General features: G+C 43.6%; 1 protein-coding gene across 4 annotated transcripts in view; it reads left to right on the top strand.

The window, feature by feature from the left end:
• LOC139367897 (cAMP and cAMP-inhibited cGMP 3',5'-cyclic phosphodiesterase 10A-like) overlaps positions 1–12,048 on the top strand; it is a 132,859-nt gene that overhangs the window by 54,024 nt on the left and 66,787 nt on the right. For all 4 annotated transcript variants that reach the window (XM_071106270.1, XM_071106268.1, XM_071106269.1 and 1 more), the window contains exon 3: positions 9,065–9,087. In XM_071106270.1, coding sequence (XP_070962371.1) covers positions 9,065–9,087 — 23 coding nt within the window. The remainder of the gene's footprint in view (positions 1–9,064; positions 9,088–12,048) is intronic.

The raw sequence follows: 12,048 nt of genomic DNA, 5'->3' as shown, positions 1-12,048 counted from the left end.
TTTATACCTCTAATATCTCTACTACTACCATCACCACTAGTATAATTTATACCTCTAATATCTCTACTACTACCATTACCACTAGTAGCATTTATACCTCTAATATCTCTACTACTACCACTACCACTAGTATCATTTATACCTCTAATATCTCTACTACTACCATTACCACTAGTAACATTTATACCTCTAATTTCTCTACTACTACCACTACCACTAGTATCATTTATACCTCTAATATCTCTACTACTATCATCACCACTAGTATCATTTATACCTCTAATATCGCTACTACTACCACTACCACTAGTATCATTTATACCTCTAATATCTCTACTACTACCATTAGTATAATTTATACCTCTAATATCTCTACTACTACCACTACCACTAGTATCATTTATACCTCTACTATCTCTACTACTACCATTAGTATAATTTATACCTCTAATATCTCTACTACTACCATTACCACTAGTAGCATTTATACCTCTAATATCTCTACTACTACCACTACCACTAGTATCATTTATACCTCTAATATCTCTACTACTACCACTAGTATCATTTATACCTCTAATATCTCTACTACTACCACTACCACTAGTATCATTTATACCTCTAATATCTCTACTACTACCATTAGTATAATTTATACCTCTAATATCTCTACTACTACCATTACCACTAGTATCATTTATACCTCTAATATCTCTACTACTACCACTACCACTAGTATCATTTATACCTCTAATATCTCTACTACTACCATTAGTATAATTTATACCTCTCATATCTCTACTACTACCATCACCACTAGTATCATTTATACCTCTAATATCTCTACCACCATCACCACTAGTATCATTTATACCTCTAATATCTCTACTACTACCATTAGTATAATTTATACCTCTAATATCTCTACTACTACCGTCACCACTAGTATCATTTATACCTCTAATATCTCTACTACTACCATTACCACTAGTATAATTTATACCTCTAATATCTCTACCATCACCACTAGTATCATTTATACCTCTAATATCTCTACTACTACCACTAGTATCATTTATACCTCTAATATCTCTACTGCCATTACCACTAGTATCATTTATACCTCTAATATCTCTACTACTACCATCACCACTAGTATCATTTATACCTCTAATATCTCTACTACTGCCATCACCACTAGTATCATTTATACCTCTTATATATCTACTACTACCACTACTCTAATATCTCTACATACTAAATACTAAAATGAACATATATCTATATATATATATACATATAACTAACTGCCTGTCATCCTCACCATTACATCAGTACTACAACTACCATCATCATTACTACTACTACTACCACCATTACATCAGAACTACAACTACCATCATCATTACTACCACCATTACATCAGAACTACAACTACCATCATCATTACTACTGCAATACCACCACCATCACCACCATCATTAAACTACACCGTTACCATCACCCCTACTACCCGTACCACTACTATTTGGAATAATACTCACAACAACAATAACAATAATAGTAATACTAATAATAACTAAGTTACTGCTTGCTATGCATATTTTATTATTCATTGTCTCTCAGGCTATGGCAGGCAAATACATATTTGGGTGCAAGAGGAGCCCATGAGTATTTGTAGTTTTTCCTCTGGGTTCAATAAGAGCATTTTTAATGAATGTAGTAATTTCTGTGAATAATGTATCTCCTGGTGAGGAATATTTCTCACAATAAAGGATAATGTGCATCTCTGTCTCTACCTCCCCTGTCGTGCAGTGACCACATACACGCTCCTCTTTGGGTAGCCATGTCTTTTTATGTCTGCCGGTTTCTATTGCCAGTTGGTGGTCACTCAGCCTGTACTTGGTAAGGATCTGTCTCTGCTTCGTATCTCTGACAGAGTAGAGATAATCAGCCAATTCATAATCTCTGTTTAGGTTCACATAGTAATTTAGTCGTCTTTGGGATTTTGTTTTGTTTTTCCAATGTTGTAAATATGAGTCCTTTGATTGGTTCATGATTTTTTGTTTATTGGAATTCTTTCTTTAGAAGCGGTGCTGGTGTCAGCTTGGTTGGTGAGGTCCAACAACCGCTGACTGAGAGGGCTCGTTTCTGGTGTCAGCTTGGTTGGTGAGGTCCAACAACCGCTGACTGAGAGGGCTCGTTTCTGGTGTCAGCTTAGTTGGTGAGGTCCAACAACCGCTGACTGAGAGGGCTCGTTTCTGGTGTCAGCTTGGTTGGTGAGGTCCAACAACCGCTGACTGAGAGGGCTCGTTTCTGGTGTCAGCTTGGTTGGTGAGGTCCAACAACCGCTGACTGAGAGGGCTCGTTTCTGGGCTCAGCTCTTCGGGTTGAAGTGCTTTAAATCTGAGACTTCAATTTGGACTTGAATTTAGGTGAAGCCAAAATTTTAATGTTTTTTGTATTTTCATTAGTACTGGAAAGCGGCCTAATTCTGCCCTAAATGCATTAGTTGGTGTACTTAGTTGGTGTAATTCTGCATGTCAGACTTCAATTGGATGTTTGTCCCACATTTTAAACTCCAGTTTATTGATTGGCCCCTAAAACTCACTTCTGTAAAGAGCCATTGGTAGGATTATGCTGTGAAATATTTTAGTTGACATTCTAATTGGGATGTTCTAATGTGGATGTTCTAATGTGGATGTAGTAATTGGGATGTTCTAATACAATTTTTACAGTTGAGAACAAATTCTTATTTTCAATGACGGCCTAGGAACAGTGGGTTAACTGCCTGTTCAGGGGCAGAACAACAGATATGTATGTACCTTGTCAGCTCGGAGATTTGAACTCGCAACCTTCTGCTTACTAGTACAACGCTCTAACCACTAGGCTACCCTGCCGCCCCAATGTTCTAATTGTGATGTTCTAATTGTGATGTTCTAATTGGGATGTTCTAATGTGGATGTAATAATTGGGATGTTCTAATTGTGATGTTCTAATTGGGATATTGAATCATCTTTGAGTGTGTTCACTGCCATATTAAAGTTTCCCAGACATGTATGGTATTTGCAGATATGGTCAGACCAAGGTATGAGTCATCTTTAGTGTGTTCAATTATGCTGTTGTTAAAGGTGCATTTATATTTATTTCGTTTTTCTTCTGGAAAATCAAGATTTTAGGTGTTTTTTTTTTTAATTTACTGCCAGGGCCCAATATTACACTGTTAAGGTTCTGTTGAAGACCTTCTTTGGTCGGTGATAGTAGAACCAAATCATGTCCCTCTCTCTCTTTCTGTCTCTGTTTATAGCTGGGAGCCACAGAGAAACAGACTGGCTGCCTGGATTGTGAATCACAGTGTGTGTGTTGGAAAAAATGACAAACAAATCAAACTAAATGATTGGATGTTATTTATCTTTGTGTAGCATAAGATGATTAAATACATCAATCAATGTACATGCAAAACAACAATTAGAAAAAAACAACCTGCAGTAGAGGATGCTGGGAAAAAAAAGTGAATTTGTTATCATAACTTCAAAATAGAGTTGATGGGATTTCTTATTTAGTTCTGAGTCAGTACCACAAGCATTTTACAAGTAATAATAACTTATCTTTGACTTTGAGTTCAACTTACTAGAAGTACTTGAGTTAAAAATGAGGGTTTGTGTGTGCGTATCTGTGCCAATGTGTGTGTGTGTGTGTGTGTGCGTGTGTGTGTAGGTATAGATGGCCTGTGCTGAGCTGGGCTAGGTTAGTGAAGTGTACTGACCTGAATTGGAAGGTGTGTGTGACAGTTAGCAGGGCAGATTGAAGAGGGAGACTGAGAGGCAGGTAGCAGGACATGGTAAGTCTAGAGGTGGACTGACCTAATGAAAGTAGACTGAGAGGCAGAATTACACATCATTCACTAGCCAGTGACTTGCAGGTAGGGTCACAAAATTATGGTAATTTTCCCAAAATAATGGGGGTGGTTTCTTCTATGTGTAGGCTAGTGAAAGCACCGAGGGCCTCTCTCTCAGAGCACCGAGGGCCTCTCTCTCAGAGCACCTATTGACATAGTATAATAGCTCAAAAACATTTTTTATCAACAAAATGATACATTAATCAGTTGTTTATGGTGATTTCAGATAATAGTGGGGGGACAAAAAGCATAAATTGCCCCGAACCTTAATCTGTTAGTGGGCTGGTAGATTCTCAGTCTGCCCAGTGGCTCAGCTCACGTGGTAGGATCTCAGTCTGCCCAGTGGCTCAGCTCAGGTGGTAGATTCTCAGTCTGCCCAGTGGCTCAGCTCACGTGGTAGGATCTCAGTCTGCCCAGTGGCTCAGCTCAGGTGGTAGATTCTCAGTCTGCCCAGTGGCTCAGCTCAGGTGTTAGGATCTCAGTCTGCCCAGTGGCTCAGCTCAGGTGGTAGATTCTCAGTCTGCCCAGTGGCTGAGCTCAGGTGGTAGGATCTCAGTCTGCCCAGTGGCTCAGCTCAGGTGGTAGATTCTCAGTCTGCCCAGTGGCTCAGCTCAGGTGTTAGGATCTCAGTCTGCCCAGTGGCTCAGCTCAGGTGGTAGATTCTCAGTCTGCCCAGTGGCTGAGCTCAGGTGGTAGGATCTCAGTCTGCCCAGTGGCTCAGCTCAGGTGGTAGGATCTCAGTCTGCCCAGTGGCTCAGCTCAGGTGCCTACACACACAGAATTTGACGTTGACACACACAAACACACACACACACACTGACACAGACACACACACACACACACACACACACACACACACACACACACACACTGACACACACACACATTAACAGATGGCCACTTTATAGAAGTAATCTCAGACAGATTCAACTCAGAGAGGCCCAGTTCCTGAGTTCCAGCAGATTGTCATTCAGAATGGAAAATGATGTTCATGCATCGATTCGTTCTCCTAATCAAGTCGAATCACACCGAGTCATTTCAAACTGAAGCGTATGGTTCCTGTATGGGATCAGAGCCCATGTATCGGCATCCATATCCAATCCTTCATGAAAGGAGAGATGCACATCCCTAATGTTTATAGAGGATAGCATCTTCACGGGCTTCAGTGCGCATGTGTGTGTGTGTGTGCGTGTGTGTGTGTGTGTGGTAAACAGTCATGGTCTGCTGTTGGGTTTGAGCCTAACGCTTCATGCCTTAGTATTGATGTCATTGTGAGGACGTAACTGCTGGGGTTCAGTCTAAAATAGCTCCCTTGGTGGGGTTTGGAATGTTTAAAACAATACACACAGCCTCCTCCTCTTCATCAGACACTACAACCTCCTCTTCATCAGGCACACTGCCTCCTCCTCTTCATCAGACACACAGCCTCCTCTTCATCAGACACAATACAGCCTCCTCTTCATCAGACACAATACAGCCTCCTCTTCATCAGACACAATACAGCCTCCTCTTCATCAGACACACAGCCTCCTCCTCTTCATCAGACACACTACAGCCTCCTCTTCATCAGACACACTACTGCCTCCTCCTCTTCATCACACACACTACAGCCTCCTCCTCTTCATCAGACACACTACAGCCTCCTCCTCTTCATCAGACACACTACAGCCTCCTCCTCTTCATCAGACACACTACAGCCTCCTCCTCTTCATCAGTCACACTACAGCCTCCTCCTCTTCATCAGACACACTACAGCCTCCTCCTCTTCATCAGACACACTACAGCCTCCTCCTCTTCATCAGACACACTACAGCCTCCTCTTCATCAGACACACAGCCTCCTCCTCTTCATCAGACACACTACAGCCTCCTCCTCTTCATCAGACACACTACAGCCTCCTCCTCTTCATCAGACACACTGCCTCCTCCTCTTCATCAGACACACAGCCTCCTCCTCTTCATCAGACACACTACAGCCTCCTCCTCTTCATCAGACACACTACTGCCTCCTCCTCTTCATCAGACACACTACAGCCTCCTCCTTTTCATCAGACACACAGCCTCCTCCTCTTCATCAGACACACAGCCTCCTCCTCTTCATCACACACACTACAGCCTCCTCTTCATCACACACACTACAGCCTCCTCCTCTTCATCAGACACACAGCCTCCTCCTCTTCATCAGACACACTACAGCCTCCTCTTCATCAGACACACAGCCTCCTCCTCTTCATCACACACACTACAGCCTCCTCTTCATCAGACACACTACAGCCTCCTCCTCTTCATCAGACACACAGCCTCCTCCTCTTCATCACACACACTACAGCCTCCTCCTCTTCATCAGACACACTACAGCCTCCTCTTCATCAGGCACACTACTGCCTCCTCCTCTTCATCACACACACTACAGCCTCCTCCTCTTCATCAGACACACAGCCTCCTCCTCTTCATCACACACACTACAGCCTCCTCCTCTTCATCAGACACACTACAGCCTCCTCTTCATCAGACACACTACAGCCTCCTCCTCTTCATCACACACACTACAGCCTCCTCTTCATCAGACACACTACAGCCTCCTCCTCTTCATCACACACACTACAGCCTCCTCCTCTTCATCAGACACACTACAGCCTCCTCCTCTTCATCAGACACACTACAGCCTCCTCCTCTTCATCAGACACACAGCCTCCTCCTCTTCATCAGACACACTACAGCCTCCTCCTCTTCATCAGACACACAGCCTCCTCCTCTTCATCAGACACACTACAGCCTCCTCCTCTTCATCAGACACACTACAGCCTCCTCCTCTTCATCAGACACACTACAGCCTCCTCCTCTTCATCAGACACACTACAGCCTCCTCCTCTTCATCAGACACACTACAGCCTCCTCCTCTTCATCAGACACACTACAGCCTCCTCCTCTTCATCAGACACACAGCCTCCTCCTCTTCATCAGACACACTACAGCCTCCTCCTCTTCATCAGACACACTACAGCCTCCTCCTCTTCATCAGACACACTACAGCCTCCTCCTCTTCATCAGACACACTACAGCCTCCTCCTCTTCATCAGACACACAGCCTCCTCCTCTTCATCAGACACACTACAGCCTCCTCCTCTTCATCAGACACACAGCCTCCTCCTCTTCATCAGACACACTACAGCCTCCTCCTCTTCATCAGACACACTACAGCCTCCTCCTCTTCATCAGACACACAGCCTCCTCCTCTTCATCAGACACACTACAGCCTCCTCCTCTTCATCAGACACACTACAGCCTCCTCCTCTTCATCAGACACACTACAGCCTCCTCCTCTTCATCAGACACACAGCCTCCTCCTCTTCATCAGACACACTACAGCCTCCTCCTCTTCATCAGACACACTACAGCCTCCTCCTCTTCATCAGACACACTACAGCCTCCTCCTCTTCATCAGACACACAGCCTCCTCCTCTTCATCAGACACACAGCCTCCTCCTCTTCACAGCCTCAGCCTCCTCCTCTTCATCAGACACACTACAGCCTCCTCCTCTTCATCAGACACACTACAGCCTCCTCCTCTTCATCAGACACACTACAGCCTCCTCCTCTTCATCAGACACACAGCCTCCTCCTCTTCATCAGACACACAGCCTCCTCCTCTTCATCAGACACACTACAGCCTCCTCCTCTTCATCAGACACACTACAGCCTCCTCCTCTTCATCAGACACACTACAGCCTCCTCCTCTTCATCAGACACACAGCCTCCTCCTCTTCATCACACACACTACAACCTCCTCCTCTTCATCACACACACTACAGCCTCCTCCTCTTCATCAGACACACTACAGCCTCCTCCTCTTCATCAGACACACTACAGCCTCCTCCTCTTCATCAGACACACAGCCTCCTCCTCTTCATCAGACACACAGCCTCCTCCTCTTCATCAGACACACAGCCTCCTCCTCTTCATCAGACACACAGCCTCCTCCTCTTCATCAGACACACTACAGCCTCCTCCTCTTCATCAGACACACTACAGCCTCCTCCTCTTCATCAGACACACAGCCTCCTCCTCTTCATCAGACACACAGCCTCCTCCTCTTCATCAGACACACTACAGCCTCCTCCTCTTCATCAGACACACAGCCTCCTCCTCTTCATCAGACACACAGCCTCCTCCTCTTCATCAGACACACTACAGCCTCCTCCTCTTCATCAGACACACACAGCCTCCTCCTCTTCATCAGACACACAGCCTCCTCCTCTTCATCACACACAGCCTCCTCCTCTTCACACACACTCCTCCTCCTCTTCATCACACACACTACAACCTCCTCCTCTTCATCACACACACTACAGCCTCCTCCTCTTCATCAGACACACTACAGCCTCCTCCTCTTCATCAGACACACTACAGCCTCCTCCTCTTCATCAGACACACAGCCTCCTCCTCTTCATCAGACACACAGCCTCCTCCTCTTCATCACACACACTACAGCCTCCTCCTCTTCATCAGACACACTACAGCCTCCTCTTCATCAGACACACTACAGCCTCCTCTTCATCAGACACACTACTGCCTCCTCCTCTTCATCAGACACTACAGCCTCCTCCTCTTCATCATCTTAACATGTGACAAAGAGAAGAGAATATTCTTTTTTTTTTTTATATTTTGGCACGCAGGTCTTTAGTTTGTAAACATTTTCATACTATTGGATTCGAATTAAATGTAAATTTAATTTAAATGCGATTTAGTCCATTTTTGGGAACATCGTAAATGTGTCAAGTTACTTGAAACATTAGGACATGACCTATAACCTATAACCTATGACCTATAACCTATGACCTATTTCAATGATGTTGTTATTCTATACAGTGTTGTCTGTCCATAATGTCATTTTCCACACACAGCATGTTCCCTGTTGTAATGTTGTTATGGTTTCTATTGCCTTCATTAAGTTGACAGTTGGTGCCAGTACGGAGCAGCCTACCTTTTCAGGTTCTGCTACCACACGGTCACTCTATACATACACCTGTCTTTTCCTGTGGTTTTCTACTGCCTTTGTTGTGATGAGCACATTAACTCTTGTGACCATGTGTCCTAGCTGGTTTCCTTGTTTCCTTGTCTCCTTCTCCACTGCAGTGTAACTCATTGTTTTGTCTTCTTCTTTCAGATGACACGTCATCAGGCAGTAGGGTGAGTTACCTCCTGACTGACTGACTGGCTGGCTGACTGGTTGGCTGACTGACTATCTGACTGACTATCTGACTGACTGGTTGGCTGGCTGACTATCTGACTGGTTGGCTGACTGACTATCTGGCTGACTGACTGACTATCTGACTGACTGGCTGACTGGCTGGCTGACTGACTATCTGACTGACTATCTGACTGGCTGGCTGGCTGGCTGACTGGCTGACTGGCTGACTGGCTGGCTGACTATCTGACTGACTGACTGTCTGTGTCTGTCTGAATTGATACCATTATATTCAAAGTGCTAACGTCAGTGGCCTGTTATTGGATTCATACTCCTGTGATGGTACCTGTGATGGTACCTGTGCTCTGATGGTACCTGTGATGGTGCCTGTGCTGTGATAGTACCTGTGATGGTGCCTGTGCTGTGATAGTACCTGTGATGGTACCTGTGATAGTACCTGTGATAGTACCTGTGATGGTACCTGTGCTGTGATGGTACCTGTGGGGGAACTTGGAACAATAAGATCCTCTGTGAAGAATTTAAATAGTTTGGGGTCTACTTAGTTTAAGACACAGATGAAGACTCCATATTTTAATGTATTTCATGTGTTTCATTGTAATAATTTAATTCAACATGTTTTAACTATCCTTTGCTTTGTTTTCAGATTTTTTTTACTTTAGAAAGAAAATCCCTTATATAGTCTGTCTATTGAGTTGATTAAACATTGACTGAATTCAAATAAAATACCATTTTACCTTCAGTTTGGTCAGAACTCAGGAGTCTGCTGTTGATGTAAGCAATGATCACATGGTACAGAGAAAGAGAGATGTAGAAAGAGAGATGTAGAGAGAGAGAGGTAGAGAGAGAGGGGTAGAGAGAGAGAGGTAGAGAATGAGAGGTAGAGAGAAAGAGAGAGAGAGAGAGAGAGGGGGCTAGAGAGAAAGAGAGAGAGAGAATGAGAGAGGTAGAGAGAGAGACTCATCCTGTAATATCCCAGGTCTGAGGTCATCTGCCTTTGGCCTAAAGAGCAGCAACCTGGACTACACCAAAGATATCGGAAATACAGACATTGTCATCCTATAAGAAACATGGTATAGAGGAGACGGACCCACTGGTTGCCCTCTAGGTTACAGAGAGCTGGTGGTCCCATCCACCAAACTACCAGGTGTGAAACAGGGAAGGGACTCAGGGGGTTTGCTAATTTGGTATAGAGCAGAACTAACTCACTCTATTACATTAATCAAAACAGGAACATGTTATATTTGACTAGAAATTCAAAAGGAAATGGTCTCAGAGAAAAATGTCCTCCTGTGTGCTACCTATATCCCCCCACTAGAATCCCCATACTTTAATGAAGACAGCTTCTCCATACTGGAGGGGGAAATCAAACATTTGCAGGCCCAGGGACATGTACTAGTCTGTGGCGACCTAAATACCAGAACCGGACAAGAACCTGACTCCCTCAGCACACAGGGGGACAAACACCTGCCTGGAGGTGACAGCATTCCCTCCCCCATATGCCCCCCTAGGCACAACTACGACAACATAACCAACAAAAATGGGTCACAACTCCTGCAGCTCTGTCGCACGCTGGGTATGTACATAGTCAATGTTAGGCTTCGAGGGGACTCCAATGGTAGGTACACCTATAGCTCATCTCTTGGCAGTAGTACTGTAGACTACTTTATCACTGACCTCAACCCAGAGTCTCTCAGAGTGTTCACAATCAGCCCACTAACACCCCTATCAGATCACAGCAAAATCACAGTCTACTTGAACAGAGCAATACTCAATCATGAGGCATCAAAGCCAAAGGAACTGAATAATATTAAGAAATGCTATAGATGGAAGGAAAGTACTTCCTAGATAAAACGTTCCACTGTAATAGTGAAGGTGTAAACTTGGCAGTATAGAATCTTAACAGTATATTTGACCTCTCAGCTTCCCTATCAAATTAAAACATTTCCAACAGAAACCGAAGATAATGAACAACAATGACAAATGGTTTGATGAAGAATGCAAAAACGTAAGAAAGAAATTGAGAAACCTATCTAACTAAAAACATAAGAGACCCTGAAAACCTGAGTCTACACATTCACTACGTTGAATCACGAAAACAATACAGAAATACACTACGGAAAAAGAGCGAACAGCACGTCAGAAATCAGCTCAATGTAATTGAAGAATCCATAGACTCCAGCCAGTTCTGGGAAACACGAAGAGTTAACTTCTCTAATCTTTTTGGCTCTGTAACGAAGAACAAACAGCAAAAACATAGACATGATCAAATATAAATCTTGGAATCAACTATTAAAGACTACCAGAACCCACTGGATTCTCCAATTACATTGAATGAACTACAGGACTAATACGAACTCTTCAACCTTAAAAGGCCTGTGGTGTTGATGGTATCCTCAAATTAAATTATAAAATATACAGACCACAAATTCCAATTGGCTATACTAGAACTCTTTAACATCATCCTTAGCTCTGGAATCTTCCCCAATATTTGGAACCAAGGACTGATCACCCCAATCCACAAAAGTGGAGACAAATTTGACCCCAATAACTACCGTGGAATATGTGTCAACAGTAACCTTGGGAAAATCCTCTGCATTATCATTAACAGCAGACTCGTACATTTCCTCAATGAAAACAATGTACTGAGCAAATGTCAAATTGGCTTTTTACCAAATTACCGTACAACAGACCATGTATTCACCCTGCACACCCTAATTGACAACCAAACAAACCAAAATAAAGGCAAAGTCTTCTCATGCTTTGTTGATTTCAAAAAAGCCTTCGACATCAATTTGGCATGAGGGTCTGCTATACAAACTGATGGAAAGTGGTGTTGGGGGTAAAACATACGACATTATAAAATCCATGTACACAAACAACAAGTGTGCGGTTAAAATGGGCAAAAAACACACATTTCTTCACACAGGGTCGTGGGGTGAGAC

Source organism: Oncorhynchus clarkii, chromosome 16, assembly GCF_045791955.1.
Source record: "Oncorhynchus clarkii lewisi isolate Uvic-CL-2024 chromosome 16, UVic_Ocla_1.0, whole genome shotgun sequence".
In the NCBI taxonomy this organism is placed as follows: domain Eukaryota; kingdom Metazoa; phylum Chordata; class Actinopteri; order Salmoniformes; family Salmonidae; genus Oncorhynchus; species Oncorhynchus clarkii.
The sequence above is the reverse complement of the archived record's forward strand: the minus strand, read 5'-3'. Positions and strand labels throughout refer to the sequence as shown.